Source organism: Schistocerca americana, chromosome 3, assembly GCF_021461395.2.
Source record: "Schistocerca americana isolate TAMUIC-IGC-003095 chromosome 3, iqSchAmer2.1, whole genome shotgun sequence".
NCBI lineage: Eukaryota > Metazoa > Arthropoda > Insecta > Orthoptera > Acrididae > Schistocerca > Schistocerca americana.
Window position 1 is genome coordinate 426,320,787 of NC_060121.1, and position 19,307 is coordinate 426,340,093.

A 19,307-nucleotide genomic window follows, 5' to 3' on the forward strand; every position below is an offset into this window, starting at 1 on the left:
CAGGTCCGTGTCTCTGCTTCAGCTCTGTAGCTCCAACCGCTAACCACTGAATTGTGACACCACAGGAAGGCACGGCATGTGTTGCCTCTGCCAACTCTCCGCCACACGTGTCACGAAATTTCAAACATGGTACTATTTCTCATCCCTTCTATTAGACCTGTGCCTGCCTCAGAGGCTCCAATTAAACAAACAGTATAATCATGAGTTAAGAGAAGATCTGGTCCAGCACTCCTACTTTTGTACAGGATAGTGGCCAGCCAAATAGCCTGTGCCATGACCATGAGTCAATTAATTATCTCATTGTTCTAGATGGAATTACCTTCTTCCACATCTGTTCATGGAAGCTTGCTACCATTTCCTTCCCAACGACAGCACTTGATACTCATTTTACTAAACTCTCCATGGCATATGGGTATAACATTTGCAATATTTTCACACCACACAACCTGGACATCTGTCTTTGTTCGCTTAAGGGTACCATGTAATACAGACCCTTTACCATTTCCGATTTTCAGTCAATGAAGAAACGATTATTCATCGTACATGCATTGAGTGAAGTAATCTAGCAAACAGTTTATACTACCTCCTGTTTTCCAACTCTGATGCGTCTAGCTCTGTTACCTGAGCAATATAATCCTTCTGAACCATATTAAGATTCATTCTACTTCCCTGCAAGGATGTTGCTGAATGCATATTATTTATAATAATATCTACTCACACTGACCTACCTTGCAATTCATCTAAGATCCCCTTGCTTGCTCTCTCTTTCGTTAAAGTATGAAATACTTACCCTATTTACATATGCGTGCGTGGCCCTATCCTGTAATCCGTGTAACCGCACGCACGAGCGCCCCGTCCATTCGAAAAATGTCAACACTAACTGAATACTATTTATTTCTTTACTCACATCTAGCTGCTCTTCTAAAGTCAAATGCAATGGCTCTCCGACACCCTGGCGAAACTGTTGGGTTAACTGCACCACAGTGCTTCCAAGTACCTTCCCTCAAATGGCCACTTTGTAGGCCAAATCATCTATGCACAACCAAGAGGCGCCCAGCACATCCCTAATGGCATAGGGGCACTAGACACAGACTCCAGAAAATATACCTGGCTATCTCAGACACCATGTCAGCATAACGCACACTCCTGCTCCGCTACCAACGCTGTGGCGGAGAGTTTGGATGGGAGTGGAGTCTGGCTTGGGGTTGTGCAAGCGTGTGCTTTTAATCAATTTTGATTTCATGAAACAGCCATTTACAATACCAGAGCGCATACAAATACAGAAAACCATCGCTTCCATCGCGTGCAATAATTAACTTCAGATAAAAAACGGCATATTAAAAAACAAAACAATTATTTGCCCCTTAAAACAGGAAATAGATAAAACAGTATTGCTTCTGTCTGCAAGCGGCTTTACAAATAGACAACTAAACACATTAACAACAAGCATACTGCTCACTACGATGAACTACAGCCGACTACTACCAACACCTGTACCTCACCCCAGGCAGACAACAGATGTAACAACACAGGCTACCAGGATATGTAATCTACTATAGAATCTACAAGAAAAAATGCATAAACAAGGAGAAGGTAGAGTGACATATCGCTGTTATACAGGGTGGTCCATTGATAGTGACCGGGCCAAATATCTCACGAAAGAAGCATCAAATGAAAAATTTACAAAGAACGAAACACGTCTAACTTGAAGGGGGAAACTAAATGGCGCTATGGTTGGCCCGCTAGATGGCGCTGGCATAGGTCAAACGGATATCAACTGCGTTTTTTTAAAATAGGAATCCCCATTTTTTATTACATACTCGTATAGTACGTAAAGAAATATGAAGGTTTTAGTTGGACCACTTTTTTCGCTTTGTGATAGATGGCGCTGTAATAGCCACAAACGTATCAGTCCGTGGTATCACTAACATTCCGTCAGTGAGGACGGTATTTGCTTCGTGATACATTACCCGTGTTAAAATAGACCGTTTACCAATTGCGGAAAAGGTCGATATCGTGTTGATGTATGGCTATTGTGATCAAAGTGCCCAACGGGCGTGTGCTATGTATGCTGCAACACTGTATTTTGGTAGATCGAAACTCCCATAACTACCAACACTTTGAAACTGCAATTATAGCACACATAAAACCCCTTAAACATCCCAACAACCACCACCACCTCATGTCACTTTATTCTCTGCACTGTATTACTGTTATCCAAACTCCCCACTGTTCTTACTCTCTGTCTATGAGCTGCCATCTTCTTGTGGACTTTGGAAGTAAGACGCCATTTATTACACAGCTTGACACTATCTGTCTTATAACCAGCTGCACCCCACACTGATCATTGCAGTCCACTGGTGTTGCTGCCATGGTGCTCTTACTTCCACGGCACTCCGCTTCCCTGGGGTCTGTTGGTGGTTATCAATGAACTTACCACACTGTTCAGCAAACCATATTCTGCAGCTGCTCCTCGGAGCAGCAATGCCAAAGCAAAGCAAGTGTGGAACTACTCCGTAGAAGTCCCTAGCGACAACCCACGACTTGTCAGCTGCCGCTCACAGTGGCCTCTGGTGCTGATTCAAGTCGATGTTGCCACTCCAGCTCCGTAGTTCCAACTGCCAGCCACTGTATCACGCCACCACAGGAAAACTCTGCATGGTGCTGCTTCTCCAAAATCGCCACCACATCTGCTGGTGAAACTAAATGCTGTGACAGCACAAGAGGGCAGGCAGAACGACAAATGTGTCATAAAATATGAGTTTCACTCCTCATCAACCAGCAAGATGAGGTGTGGAGTCTCAGAAACAGAACTGATGCATAGTATGCTGAATGTGAATGTCTCAGTGCTGTCTGTTCTTCCCCTTGGTGGCCACACACTGGTGATAAAAAACTCTTAAGTCATCTGGACTTCAGTGGCTACCCATAGTTCTAAATCATCCTTAGAAGCATGAATTTCGGACCTCAGTTGTGGTGGAATGTTTATTCTAGGTACCACAATCAACGTGAATCATAAATTGCGGGGATTGTGAGAAGTCTGTAATAATATAAGAGTCATGCATATGAGAGAAAAACGCTCATATTTTCTAACTTAAGGGGCGTTGGAACATAAATTTTTTCCACATTTTCGGACTTTTATCTCATTATAAAATTTGCTATTTTCCGAATTTATAGACTCACCTGGGAAGTAGTTTATTTTTTTTTTTAAAATATAAACTACATTGGTTGAAAATGTTAAAATTTTTACGTAGATTACTTCAAGATCTAATAAAATCGGTAATTTTTTTATACAGAAGGCTGTGGACTGCTGTGTTAGAAAGGTCATGTCCAGAAAAGGATAGGCACCAGGTTGAGGAAGTTGAAACAAAGTTTGAGAGACAAGAAACTTTCTGATGGTAAAACCATAAAACGCAGGCTGTCAGACAAAATGATTGATGAACTACAGCAGCATTATGGGATGACCATTAGAAATAATACTGAGAATTTGTTGAAAATGAAGCAGGCAGTATGGGCTACCTTCTTCCACAGACTGTCAACTGATGAAAAACCAGCACACCACCCCTACTGGACCCGATTCATGGTGCAATCACCGCAATGCCCAGTATTCAAACAGTTCATATAGCCATAAACATTCCATCCTAGCATCAGTCAAGGATATCATAAAACATATTTACAGAGAGCTGGCAAATCCTGAATTACTGAAGTGTCTGCATGGTCAGACTCAAAATCCCAATGAGTCATTCAATAATCTTATATGGACTCGCTTAACAAAAAATGTTTTTGTTGGAATGAAGTCACTAAAGCAGAGAGGGGGGGGGGGGTCAGTGATGCTGTTATTGTTTTTAATGATAGCAACATTGGTAGAGTGAAAGTGCTACAGCGTATGGGAATTAATGCTGGAGCAAACTACACCAGAAAAATTGAACGGATGGACAAGGTTCACATTGATAAAGCAGAGTATGCAGCACAGTTGGCCAATAAAGAGTCCAGAAAGAAGAAAAGATGGAAAAATCTTGGAAAAAGATCAAGAGGATGATATACATTATGGTGCAGGGTGCTTTTGAGTGACTAAAAATAAAAAATTAAACATATATTAAGTGAGAAACAGTCTTTTGAAACTGTAGAAACCGTTCCTGAAAATTTACATTTTCTGTTGCATTGTTCCATAAATCTCAGAAACCATTTCGAGTAGAGTATTCGAATTTTCAGAGAGTAATAACATACATATTCTGAGTCCACTGAACTGAAAGAAGAACATAATGTTATGTATAATTAAAATTATTTAGGATAACGTACGAAAAAGTACACAAAATTTTAAAAGTGTAACTAAAAATTTGTATTTCCGAAAGCAGTGGCTGAAATGCAATTTGTGTAGTTCAGTAGACTCAGAACATACAGTTTAATGTCCTGTAAGAGTTTCATGTCAATGGCTACAGTGGTTCCTGAAATACAGGGAAGCCAATTCACTAAATTTAACATTGTCGGGATATGGCGTTCCAACTCCCCTTAACGAATTGATATGTTTTCAGGATAAAGTCGTCGAAGAGGTGGAGTTTCAGAAATCCCACATTGAGAATACTTCATTTGAGGAGATATTAGAGCAAATCGGCAGCTACGGGAAGTTCCAAATACGCTTGAGCATTGTCTTCTGTTGCCTGACACAATTTTTTTCCTCAATGTCTTCCTACGGCACGCTCATTGCCCTTACAGTACCTGAACACTGGTGCCACGTTCCAGAAAGAGAAGGTACCAATTTAACCATAGAAATGTGGAAGAAAGTGACAATACCAAGGTAAGTAACGTGACATGAATTTCATCTCAGTTTTCTTACTTTAGTACCTCCATAACGATTTTTTCGAAGATAAATTAGACTTGTGGCTATATTAACGTTCTACGACAATACTGAAACTCCATAAAATAAGGAGCACTAGACTTTCTTTCCTTCATCGAAGAAAATAGTGCAGATATATGGTTCTAACAAAATAAGAGTGTCCAATGTAATGGAGGACGTGTCTATGTAGTAAAACAGCAGGTCCTAAAAATTAGGACAGTGTCCCCTAATGAGATTGCTTTCACTGTTGTGAACACAGATAAATGGGCTACTGCTTCAGCAAGCTGTTTACTTATTTGGTTTACAAAATTAATAAATATTCATGTTGAGTGAGTTTTATGGTCAATTGCTTAGAGAACGACCATGAAGTGTAAGCATATCCCACAATGATTTTTGTTTTAATTTTTATTTCAAACTAAGCCTCCTCTTTTTACGTGGTTTAAGGAAAGTGGCTTAACTGCAATCGTTGAACAGAGCTTCTCCAACAGCACGCACCCAGTAATCATTTAGAGACGAGCTCCATGAGAAACTGAATTCAACTGGATGTCCATCTCTCGCTTATACCACTTACCACAAGACCTAGTGTTATTGGCTAAAATTTATGCGTAGTTACGCCACTCCAAACGTTTGTTTTACTATTCCTGGCTTTGGCGATTTCCATGCTGAGTCCATGCTGAGCTAGAGGGAAGTCATCATCTTATTTCTCCAGACGTTAAATTCCGGTTAGTGCCAAGTTCTGTTTTTGTAATTGTGCAAAGAATGCTATTACCCTGTATTATTTCATTTAACAGTATTTATCGAACAAAAACAGTCGATACTCCAGCATTCTAGCAAAATACCTCTAAATTTACCATACAATGGCTTCTGTTATCCTATGCTTTCGCGTAGTGAGGTAAACAACTGGGATTCCTGCAATATAAATTCAGTACATTGCTTTGCAGCACCTATTTAGGTTTAAAATAAATTATTGCAGTAATTTTTGTATTTTAGGAAAGAAGAAGTGTACAGCAGTTGCGAGATGAAGGTACCAAACCGAACGAATGAAACAGCACCGTGTATGTACGGATGGGAATATGACGACACTTGGTTTTCTGCAACTGCTGCTTCCCAGGAAGACTGGGTATGCGAAAGAGAAATGTATCCTAACACCATATATTCTGTCAGTCACTTTATCTCCATCGGTTTTGCTGTTCTGCTTTTCTACGTTGGTGACAGGTAATACTCAAATGTAATAGTGGGTACTTTTCTCTTAAGGACACTATAGAAATTTATCTCAGCCATTAAAAAAGACATGGGTTCGATGAGAAAGAATGAACTGCACGTAATGTATAATTTTCAAAAAAAAAAGTCTATTTGAGACAATATATCAAACACAAACTTAGTATGCTGAAATTAGTTTTCTCCTCCTCTATGACTTCTATGCAAGTAATAGCACAGTATTTTCATAACAGTTCTAAAACTCTAAGAGTTTCGTAATTCATCCGTTCTGTTCATTTGCACTGTATCTAAAATGTTTGCTCACTGAGAGCACACAGAACACTATTCTGCCGTCGTATTAAGCAATGCTAATCTAACACACTCTGAGTTCCTAAAATCGGGACTACGTGTCAATACTGTGGTGGTGGATTTACCTCAACCGAAGTTCCTATCCATCGCGAAACCACAGGAGCAGGGTAAATTGCTATCAGATGAGCCAATGAATTCCGTGCAGTATTAAGAATACTTCGTTTTGTATTTAAAAGTCGATGATGTTTGATGAGTTTCGTGCAAAGCGTGACCGATTAGTTTTTAAAAACTTCATCGACTTAGGTATATTAATCATCTCTTCAGTGCAAAGATAGCAAGCAAAGATAACGTCATTTTCACATTCATATTTTTGTTACTGGAATTGCAGATGTTTATTACAGTAACAAATGTAACTGCACCCATAGTTGTGAGTCTGTTCTGCTGACTGATAGTTTGCGACTGAAGTTCTCATTGATTACTACCTGGGTTACGGGGTGGAGAATTGTAGGTCTCCTCTTGATAGAGCATGCTATAGGTAGTGACAAAACCGAATGACGTCAAGCGACAGTGCCGGATTTCATTCTACCAGTCCTCCCCCACACCGATGGTGTCATATTCCAAGGTGGTGGACGTAGCCGAGTAGTACTGTTTAAACTTCCAGGAAATTAAAAAAAATATGCGATATTCATTAAGTACAACTGTCGTAAGCTCAAAACAGGATTTCCTAAACCCCTCTGACATCATAGCTCATTTGTGCTAAGAGTCCAAATGTCCTAAGTATTAAATGGTGGGAAATTCAAAAATTCCAAGATGAGCAATTGTCCCATCGGTGATAAATTAAAAAAAATCCAAGATGGTGGAACTGAACCTGAATTAAAAAAAGTATAAAAGCCAAGATGGAGGATATAGAGTTATGGACACAGGCTACAGGACTGCCATGTCACTTGTGATAAGTATAGAATCCTGCCCTGGTGGATAATTCCAGTTTAAAAAGGTGAGATAGCCTTCTTGTGCGAGCCTCCTCCGTACAGACATTCCCCCTGCCCCAACACACTTCTATCGATTCCACAGACCACGCGCACCAAGACTCAAGTTTAGAACCCTTGAGCCCTCTTGTAAACAGCTGTAAAAGTAGAGAAATTTAAAAAGCGCTCTGGGCTTCCACAAACTCAGGTGCCATTAGATGTAATAAGTTTAAATACACATTAGTAGCACACTCAGTATGTTGTTGCAAACTGTATAGATAATGTCACGGAAGAACTAGGTCACTTGTCCTTAGTTTGAATGACCCTTCTACATTTACATTTATACTCCGCAAGCCACCCAACGGTGTGTGGCGGAGGGCACTTTACGTGCCACTGTCATTACCTCCATTTCCTGTTACAGTCGCGTATGGTTCGCGGGAAGAACGACTGCCGGAAAGCTTCCGTGCGCGCTTGATTCTCTCAAATTTTACATTCGTGATCTCCTCGGGAGGTATAAGTAGGGGGAAGCAACATATTCGATACCTCATCCAGAAACGCACCCTCTCGAAACCTGGACAGCAAGCTACACCGCGATGCAGTGCGCCTCTCTTGCAGAGTCTGCTACTTGAGTTTGCTAAAAATCTCCGTAACGCTATCACGCTTACCAAATAACCCTGTGACGAAACGCGCCGCTCTTCTTTGGTTCTTCTCTATCTCCTCTGTCAACCCGACCTGGTACGGATCCCAGACTGATGAGCAATACTCAAGTATAGGTCGAACGAGTGTTTTATAAGCCACCTCCTTTGTTGTTGGACTACATTTTCTAAGGACTCTCCCAATGAATCTCAACCTGGTACCCGCCTTACCAACAATTAATTTTATATGATCATTCAACTTCAAATCGTTCCGTACTCATACTCCCAGATATTTTACAGAAGTAACTGCTACCAGTGTTTGTTCCGTTATCATATACTGATATACAATAAAGGATCCTTCTTTCTATGTATTCGCAATACATTACATTTGTCTATGTTAAGGGTCAGTTGCCACTCCCTGCACCAAGTGCCTATCCGCTGCAGATCTTCCTGCATTTCGATGCAATTTTCTAATGCTGCAACTTCTCTGTATACTACAGCATCATCCGCGAAAAGCCGCATGGAACTTCCGACACTATCTACTAGGTCATTTACATACACTGTGAAAAGCAGTGGTCCCATAACACTCCCCTGTGGCACGCCAGAGGTTACTTTAACGTCTGTAGACGTCTCTGCATTGAGAACAACCTGCTGTGTTCTGTTTGCTAAAAACTCTTCAATCCAACCACACAGCTGGTCTGATATTCCGTAGGCTCTTACATTGTTTATCAGGCGACAGTGCGGAACTGTATCGAACGCCTTCCGGAAGTCAAGGGTTTCCAGAAATGACATGATAAGCGAGCAAAAAAAAAAAAAAAAAAAAAAAAAAAAAAAAATCTAAAATTCTACAACAGATCAATGTCAGAGATATGGGCCTATAGTTTTACGCATCTACTCGACGACCCTTCTTGAAAACTGGGACTACCTGTGCTCTTTTCCAATCATTTGGAACCCTCCGTTTCTCTAGAGACTTGCGGTACACGGCTGTTAGAAGGGCGGCAAGTTCTTTCGCGTACTCTGTGTAGAATCGAATTGGTATCCCGTGAGGTCCAGTGGACTTTCCTCTGTTGAGTGATTCCAGTTGCTTTTCTATTCCTTGGACACTTATTTTGATGTCAGCCATTTTTTCGTTTGTGCGAGAATTTAGAGAAGGAACTGCTGTGCGGTCTTCCTCTGTGAAACAGCTTTGGAAAAAGGTGTTCAGTATTTCAGCTTTACGAGTGTCGTCCTCTGTTTCAATGCCATCATCATCCCAGAGTGTCTGGATATGCTGTTTCGATCCACTTACGTAAGACCAGAACTTCCTAGAATTTTCTGTCAAGTCGGTACATAGAATTTTACTTTCGAATTCACTGAACGCTCCACGCATAGCCCTCCTTACACTAACTTTGACATCGTTTGGCTTCTGTTTGTCTGAGAGGTTTCGGCTGCGTTTAAACTTGCAGTGAAGCTCTCTTTGCTTTCGCAGTAGTTTCCTAACTTTGTTGTTGAACCAATGTGGGTTTTTCCCGTCTCTCACAGTTTCACTCGGCACTTACCTGTCTAATACGCATTTTACGATTGCCTTGAACTTTTTCGATAAACACTCAACATTGTCAGTGTCGGAACAGAAATTTTCGTTTTGATCTGTTAGGTAGACTGAAATCTGCCTCCTATTACTCTTGCCCAAGTCCGTCGGAATGCACAATGGACATGAATGGATGCAGGTGACCAGACAGGATGCTTACGTACGTGTCACCTGTCAGAGTCGTATCTAGACGTATCAGGGATCCCATATCACTCCAACTGCACACGCCTAACACCATTCTAGAGCGTCCACCAGCTTGAACAGTCCCCTGCTGACATTCAGGGCCCATTGATTCATGAGGTTGTCTCCATACCCGTACACATTCATCCGCTCGATACAATTTGAAACGAGACTCGTCCAACCAGGCAATATGTTTCCAGTCATCAACAGTCGAATGCCGGCGTTGACGGGCCCAGGTGAGGCGTAAAACTTTGTCGTGCAGTTGCCAAGGGTACACGATTGGGTCTTCGACACCGAAAGCCCATATCGATGATGTTTCGTTGAATGGTTCGCACGCTGACACTTGTTGATGGCCCAGCATTGAAATGTACAGCAACCAGAGGAAGGGTTCTGTCACTTCAGTCGTCGTTGGTCCCATTTTTGCAGGATCTTTTTCCGGCAGCAGCGATGTCAGAGATTTATTGTTTTACAGAATTTCTTACATTCACGGTACACTCGCGAAATGGTCGTACGGGAAATACCTCACTTCATCGCCACCTCGGAGATGCTGTGTCCTATCGCTCGTTTGCCATCTATAACACCACGTTCAGACTCACTTAAATCGTGATAACCTGCCATTCTAGCAACAGTAACCGATCCAACACCTGCTCCAGACACTTGTTGTCTTATGTAGGCGTTGCCGACCGCAGCGCCGTATTCTGCTTGTTTACATATCTCTGTGTATGAATACGTACGCATGTACCTGTTTCTTTGGCACTTCGGTGTATATCTGCATGCTGTTGTAATGTCGTATAAGATATACTGTTAGGGTAGCCAGTAGTATTTTAGCAGACGAAGTGGTAACCATGTATTTGTTACAATGTAGTAATTTTACACTGTTTGTTGCACAGTGGCAATGGTTGTTCAGTATTTACACGGGTTTTGTAACTGTATAAATCACCTGAATCTGATGCTTTTGATCGGTTAGATACATAGCACGAATGATAGGTCCATCTCATGATGCTGGTCGTGGGGTATCAATAGGAGTGCACTGCGCAAATGAGGGAGGGGGGACTAAAATTTTTGGATAATAAATTTTGGTAATTAATATTAAACATAATTTGGCTCATAAATTTGATAATTATGATTAAGCTAAAAGCATTTAGAGACGTGTCTAAACAAGATCATAGGTTCACCACATGGTTTCAATCTTGGATCGCAAACTATCGTAATTAAAACGACACTTATGCGACATTAATTAGAATCTATATAAACAAGGGTAAGAGCCCAAGGCAGTAGTTTGTTTACATAAGTAGATTCAAATGGCTCTGAGCACTATGGGACTTAACATCTTAGGTCATCAGTCCCCTAGAACTTAGAACTAGTTAAACCTAACTAACCTAAGGACATCACACACATTCATGCCCGAGGCAGGATTCGAACCTGCGACCGTAGCAGTCGCGCAGTTCCGGACTGCGCACCAAGAACCGCGAGACCACCGCGGCCGGCTTACATAAGTAGAGCTGGTGCAAGTGGCCGTTTTGCTTACAGAAGAAGAATGTAACCTTTGTCCCAAAAGCTACCCCCTCCCCTCTCACTGATGCAGGTTTATATGTAACTAAGTAATTTCCATCAGGTGTCTGTACATTGACTTTTACTAGTTACTTAAAGACAGTAGTGACAATCTGCTAGAGATGGAAACAGAATAATTTTGAAACTGTAGAGCTTCTATTTCAACAGAAAGTTAGTCTTATTTCGAACAATTTCTCTTATGTTTCCCTAATGCTATCCATTGAGCTTTTCTGTTTCACTTGTCACTGTGCCGGCGCATAATCCATTCGAAGTAAAAACGTTGAACTGTTTATACGTTTCAGATTTGGCCGGAGGATAGAGTTTCTTATGAGCGTGGGCTTGATGGCAGTATCCCGATCACTGCTAACTGTTTCAGCGTCAGTCTTCCCACTGTACGTCGCTCTCTCGGCGGTGGCAGAGAGTCCAGGCATGCCTAGCTCAGAATCAGCTATAGCCATCGGTAAGCTTCTCTGACTTCGAAAGAATGAAATTAAAACGTAGTTGCATACTACTATTCACTCGAAAGTAGGAATTAGATCAAAATAATTAAAACTGAAAAGTGTGGGATATACATCTTCAAAAGATTTGTAGTTTCGTTTATATTTGCTGAAACATTTAAGAATACGTTAATTTCTTCTCATTAGTTTCATAGAAGTGGACTGCTGATTCAAGAGTTTCTGTAGAACTACAACTTTTTTCCCTTTCTGAAACATGTATGCAACCATGTCTACTTTATCTTACACTGTGTGTTGATACTAATATGTTTATTTTGTATTACGTTGTGTTGCAATATAATCGTCTTGAAACGTATTTTTGATGTGAAAGTATTTTCTAAATCTGGTTACAAGTTAGATTCTTAAAATGCGTGAAGTGAGCTTCTAACAAATATGATACATGCTTTAAGAGGACATTGTACGTGAACCACTAAAGAAGTGTTACATGGGAGACCCAGAACGTGAATGAATACTTCGATCATGTTGTGTGGTGCCGTGTGCCTAAAAATATATTTGTTGGCTTTATGACTCTAAAGTTAGCGGTGTCTGATGCTGTAATAACTTTTGTTGTTGTTGTGATCTTCAGTCCTGAGAATGGTTTGATGCAGCTCTCCATGCTACTCTATCCTGTGCAAGCTTCATCATCTCCCAGTACCAACTGCAACCTACATCATTCTGAATCTGCTTAGTGTCGTCATCTCTGCCAAATCTACGATTTTTACCCTCCACGCTGCCCTCCAATACTAAATTGGTGATCCCTTGATGCCTCAGAACATGTCCTACCAACCGATCCCTTCTTTTACTCAAGATTTGTCACAAATTTCTCTTCCCCCCAATTCTGTTCAATACCTCCTCATTAGTTATGTGACCTACCCATCTAATCTTCAGCATTCCTCTGTAGCACCACATTTCGAAAGCTTCTATTCTCTTCTTGTCCAAACTATTTATCGTCCATGTTTCACTTCCATACATGGCTACACTCCATACAAATACTTTCAGAAACGACTTCCTGACGTTAAAATCTATACTCGATGTTAACAAATTTCTCTTCTTCAGAAACGTTTTGCTTTCGTTGATGTTCATCTTATATCTCCTTTCAAGACACTGTCCATTCCGTTCAACTGCTCTTCCAAGTCCTTTTCTGCCTCTGACAGAATTACAATGTCATCGGCGAACTTCAAATTTTTTATTTCTTTTCCATGGATTTTAATACCTGCCCCAAATTCTTCTTTTGTTTCCTTTACTGCTTGCTCAATATACAGATTGAATAACATCGGGGAGAGGCTACAACCCTGTCTCACTCCATTCCCAACCACTAATTCTTTTTCCTGTCCCTCGACTCTTATAACTGCCATCTGGTTTCTGTACAAATTGTAAACAGCCTTTCGCTTCCTGTATTTTACCCCTGCCACCTTCAGAATTTGAAAGAGAGTACTCCAGTCAACATTGTCAAAAGATTTCTCTAAGTCTACAAATGCTAGGAACGTAGGTTTGCCTTTCCTTAATCTAAGATAAGTCGTAGGGTTAGTATTGCGTCACGTGTTCCAATATTTCTACGGAATCCAAACTGATCTTCCCCGAGGTCGGCTTCTACCAGTTTTTCCACTCGTCTGTAAAGAATTCGCGTTAGTATTTTGCAGCTGTGTCTTATTAAACTGATAGTTCGGTAATTTTCACATCTGTCAACACCTGCTTTCTTTGGGATTGGAATTATTGTTGTGACTCAGGTCTTTCAGTGCTCTGTCAAACTCTTCACGCAGTAGGGTCTATCATATCTCCCATTTCATCTTCATCTTCCATTTCCATAATATTGTCCTCTACAACATCGCCCTTGTATAGACCCTCTGTATACTACTTCCACCTTTCTGCATTCCCTTCTTTGCTTAGAATTGGGTTTCCATCTGAGCTCTTGATATTCATACAAGTGGTTCTCTTTTCTCCAAAGATCTCTTTAATTTTCCTATAGGTAGTATCTATCTTACCCCTAGTGATATATGCCTCTACATACTTACATTTGTCCTCTAGCCATCCCTGCTTAGCCATTTTGCACTTCCTGTCGACCTCATTTTTGAGACACTTGTATTCCTTTTTGCCTGCTTCATTTACTGCATTTTTATATTTTCTCCTTTCATCAATTAAATTCAATATTTCTTCTGTTACCCAAGGATTTCTACTAGCCCTCGTCTTTTTATCTACTTGATCCTCTGCTGCCTTCCCTACTTCATCCCTCAAAGCTACCCATTCTTCTTCTACTGTATTTATTTTCCCCATTCCTATCAATTGTTTCCTTACGTTCTCCCTGAAACTCGGTACAACCTCTGGTTTAGTCAGTTTATCCAGGTACCGTCTCCTTAAATTCCCACCTTTTTGCAGTTTCTTCAGTTTTAATCTACAGTTCATAACCAATAAATTGTGGTCAGAGTCCACATCTGCCTCTGGAAATGTCTTACAATTTAAAACCTGCTCCCTAAATCTCTGTCTTACCATTATATAATCTATCTGATACCTTCCAATATCTCCAGGCTTCTTCCATGTTTACAACCTTCTTTCATGATTCTTGAACCAGGTGTTAGCTATGATTAAGTTATGCTCTGTGCTAAATTCTACCAGGGGGCGTCCTCTGTCATTTCTTACCCCCAATCCATATTCATCTACTACGTTTCCTTCTCTCCCTTTTCCTACTATCGAGTTCTAGTCACCCACGGCTATTAAATTTTCGTCTCCCTTCACTATCTGAATAATTTCTTTTATCTCATCATGCATTTCATCAATTTCTTCGTCATCTGCAGAGGTAGTTGGCATATAAACCTGTACTACTGTAGTAGGCGTGGGCTTCGTGTCTATCTTGGCCACAATAATGCGTTCACTATGCTCTTTGTAGTAGCTTACCTGCACTCCTATTTTTTGGTCATTATTAAACCTACTCCTGTATTACCCCTATCTGATTTTGTATTTATAACCCTGTATTCACCTGACCAGAAGTTTTGTTCCTCTTTCCACCGAACTTCACTAATTTCCACTATATCTAACTTTAACCTATCCATTTCCCATTTTAAATTTTCTAAACTGAGTGCCCGATTAAGGGATCTGACATTCCCCCCTCCGATCTGTAGAATGCCAGTTTTCTTTCTCCTGGCAACGACGTCCTCTTGAGTAACCCGACCCGGAGATACGAATGGGGGACTATTTTACCTCCGGAATATTTTACCCAAGAGGACGCCATCATCATTTAATCATACAGTAAAGCTGCATGCCCTCAGGAAAAATTACGGCTATAGTTTCCCCTTGCTTTCAGCCGTTCGCAGTACCGGCACAGCAAGGCCGTTTTGGTTAGTGTTACGAGGCCAGATCAGTCAATCATCCAGACTGTTGCCCCTGCAACTACTGAAAATGCTGCTGCCCCTCTTCGGGAACCACACGTATGTCTGGCCTCTCAACAGATACGCCTCCTTTGTGGTTGCACCTACGGTACGGCTATCTGTATCCCTGAGGCACACAAGCCTCCCCACCGCCGGCAAGGTCCATGGTTCAGGGGGGTATTAACTTTTAATGGTGGTAATTAGTAATTATGAAAGACTTAAGGTTCTGGAGAGGTTAGGTAAGATTAGGTGTAAGATTTGGACGGAACACAGCTAAAGGACTGAGGGAACTGGATGAGCTTCAGCAAATGACAAAAGAAGCAAGAAAGAAAAGAAGGAGGCAAGCACTGGGTTGTTGTGACACTGAAGAAGACACAGACTATGAGCCAGGGCAATTCTAGTGCATGAAAGACGCAGAAATGTAAGTCTGTATAAGAATTTGTAATAAAAAAATTTTAAACCTCAATATCTCTGAATTACATTTTTTGCAATAAATGACCCGTTTTCTAAAAAAAGTACTGATGGTAGAGACATGAAATTTTCACAGCTTGCCAACTGTGAGATTCAACACATGTGGAAGTAGAATAATTAAAATATCCTGAGTTGTTTTGTTTTTATGTTCATTTATTTATAAAATTCTGTCAAAAAATTAGGTGTTTGAAAGAAAACATAACATGCCCCACAATACAATGTTAGTAATAATTATAGTTCAGTGCATCTAGAAAGGTGCATTCAATAATTATGGAAAATTGTAAGTTGGTGTCTTTAAAAGTTTCCAAGATAATGTGTCACAACATTCGATAATTTAACGTTGGCAGCATGGGACATACAACGTCCCCATAAGTCTTGGACAGAAATAATAAAAATTAGTTATTCCAAATGTGCTGTCGAAATGAATATTAGCATTATTTTTTGTTAAATTTTGAGGTATGTGGTTTCGGCTGCAGCACCAGAGTATTTTATGACAGGAATTGTAATCCATTATCGATACATCTGTTTCAGGAATCGAACTGACTGGCATCAAACATCGCTCGCTCGTCAACTTTTTGGCATTTGCCTTTTACTGTTTGGGAACAATTTCTATGGCGCTAGCAGCATGGTTGTTACGAAACTGGATTCAGTTTCTGTTGATTTCATCTGTCCCCTGCTTCATTCCATTGTTGCTACACAGGTAAGTACTTCAGTTATGAATTAACGTTCTGCACTTTTTTATTGGTCTATTGGTTCTCTTTCAATGTGGACACACTGTCGTAAGCCGTATCGACGTCTCCAGTTTATATTTTTATGATATAAGAAATCTTCAAAGTTATCTTCGTATAAAGGATTAAAATATAAGAACTGAGAAGAAATAGATATGTGTGTAGTTTACACTGACTTACAGAAGTAAATCTGCTGAAAGGTGATCGTTTCGTGACGGAAGTCGTTAGTTAGGTCGATGAATGTGTTGGTTGGAATGTTATATGGTTGTTGAGGTATCAAGAACGTGATTTGAGCATTGTGAAAGTTTGGTGATAGAATTTCTAACCGAGTCTTACGTTGTAGAACAGTTAGAGAAGGAATATGCTGTACATGGAACTAAGGATAAATTCCAGCAAGAATTTATGGACGAAGAAGAGGCAGTTGCCTATGGTAAAATTTACAATGCATGACACTGAAGAGAAGGAGATGTACTTAGCGGTGAGCATGCGATTTCTCATCCCAATGCAAGACAAAAGTGTTTCTAACAAACGGAGTCCCGCCCATAGGTTTAAGAGAAATGTGATTTAAGAAACGGGGCTTCGGCAACGCTGTAACTGCGTGAAGTGTAGCCAAGAACATGTATCATGAACTCAGCGCCCTGACGGAGCTGTCCCATTACCTGAGTGAGACGAAGCAATGCCGTAAAGAATGAATATGTAAACTCGCTGATATTTGAGTCGCGTTCGCACCAAAAAAAAAAAAAAATTTTTTTTCAGTTAAAGCATCAAACTATATCCAGTTTACATCTCCACAACGCAGTGTCTTGTGAATTTCTTTCTGTTACTGTTGCCTGTTATTAAGCACTGAGACATGACATGAACTTCTCACAGACCTAAACGACCATTTGTTTCGTCCATGACACAAATATAGCCAATAGAGGGTAATAGTAGACACCGTAACATCATCTGCATCCAATGAGGCATAAAAACACAACAGGTACGCTGCACTAGACTGCACATTATGCAATGCACAATAATTCCATTCCATACGTTTGACGTCCAGGCTCATGTTCACAGAGGTGGAACGTACAGTTACGGGCAACGTTCACTTTGGAGAAGATGCCCAAGGCGACCGACCGCCTTGCATTTGCAATCACTTCGCTAGTCGCTTGATCACACTTTGCTGGACCCTACCCAACACACCTGCAGTCACCCCCGCATGCAGGCGAGCTGTTACATCACCTACATCAGCGAGTGGAGTATTACAAACTGGTTCCTAAAGGTCGCTACAAATAAAAATCTAGTGATTTAAGGGCCAGGGAACGTGAAGGCTAGAACATTGGACTTCCACGACCAATATATTTCCTTGGAAATGCTTCATTTAAATAATTACACACATTAATCCCAAAGTGCGGTGGTGAACTATAATGCTAAAACCATAGCTGTCGCCGAACACGAAGTGGAACGTTTTCTGATGGGTCATGCAAAGTATTGCAAAGAAACTTATGATACAGAGGCGCATTCAACTTGTCTGGTATGAGGTAAGGGCCAAAAAGAACTCCTTTCTCGATCCCAGCCCACAGGCTTATGCCAAGCTGATATCGGTGATGTTTCGACCAATAATGGCTGTTCGGGGGGAGGGGGGGGGGGGGGTTGAAAATTGAAAATACGTTCACGAGTAAGGTAGATTCATCAATCTCTATCACATTATCTTCCACTTGGTGCAAAAGCCATTCACAAAACTATACTCGTCGACTTCGGTCTTCTGGCCACTGGTGCTGAGTTAACATGGAATGATGTGGATGCAGTTCTTCATCGTGCAAACAATTCAATAAGCAGTCTTTGAGATATCTGAGACTTCCTTGCAATATCACGTGTGCTTCACCAAGGTGAAAAGTTTCAAGGAATGTGTCCTCTGTTAGTAGAATATGTCTTAGTCCTTGTGTAACACGGCTGGGGGACAACTGGTGGGGGACGCTTAAACCGTTCTGGCTTTGACCATGTGCCCTGTCTACCCCACATACCTGGTACTCCCGTGCAGTCGTATTATTTCTGCTCCACACTGCTGCTGGCTTGCCTGAAATTATGTATGTAAATATGCATGCGTGTTTAGAGGAGCCACTCAACACTAAATACAAGCCGGCCGCTGTGGCCGAGCGGTTCTAGGCGCTTCAGTCTTGAACCACGCGACCGCTACGGTCGCAGGTTCGAATCCTGCCTCTGGCATGGATGTGTGTGATGTCCTCAGGTTAGTTAGGTTTAAAGAGTTCTATGTTCTAGGGGACTGATGACCTCAAATGTTAAGTCCCATAGTGCTTAGTGCCATTTCAACCATTTGAACAAAACACAACACTGTCCTACGTCTGGTATGAAGTTATATTCTGAGACGATAAGAAAATCGCAGGTTGAACTGTTTCCACACTAAGTCGTAAGTGTTGATGCCAATTAACAATCTTGCTAATTTGATGAGAAGTCATAATTATCATTCCCTTATTATTGTACAGTATTCTTGACGACGTTAATGTCTGAGACTGTTGTGCTTCGCGCCGTCACAAGTATTTCACAGTCTTACTCTGGCCGAACCTACGGTGATAGATACACAGGCAATGATGATGATTATCTGTCCACAATTAGCACTTGGACGAGCGTACGCGTAACCGTCGCGACGTGGCTGATTATTGATTATGGGGAAACGTGATGACCGAACACTTGTTCTTACGCTCGCTTCAAGACACTGGCACCTGATTGCTCTCCTTTGTGGTAAACTATTTTACTTATTTGCATTAGTTTCATTCTGGGAGGCCGAACACGACGTGGATGAGTGATGTGCCGTACGACGCGCAAACGGGCAGCTACTCTAATACGTTATCGGCGGCTCTGCTCATACTTAATTACTTGTTTACGCACTTCTCAAAAATTGGTTCAGATGGCTCTAAGCACTATGGGACTTAACTTCTGAAGTCATACCTCCCCTAGACTTAGAACTACTTAAACCTAACTAACCTAAGGACATCACACACATCCATGCCCTAGGCAGGATT

General features: G+C 41.1%; 1 protein-coding gene across 1 annotated transcript in view; it reads left to right on the forward strand.

The window, feature by feature from the left end:
- Positions 1–11,624: 11,624 nt before the first annotated feature.
- LOC124607448 (carcinine transporter-like) overlaps positions 11,625–19,307 on the forward strand; it is a 61,946-nt gene continuing 54,263 nt past the window's right edge. The window contains exons 1-2 of the mRNA XM_047139782.1: positions 11,625–11,695; positions 16,091–16,259. Of these exons, the coding sequence (XP_046995738.1) occupies positions 11,665–11,695; positions 16,091–16,259 (200 nt within the window). The 5' untranslated portion in view covers positions 11,625–11,664. The remainder of the gene's footprint in view (positions 11,696–16,090; positions 16,260–19,307) is intronic.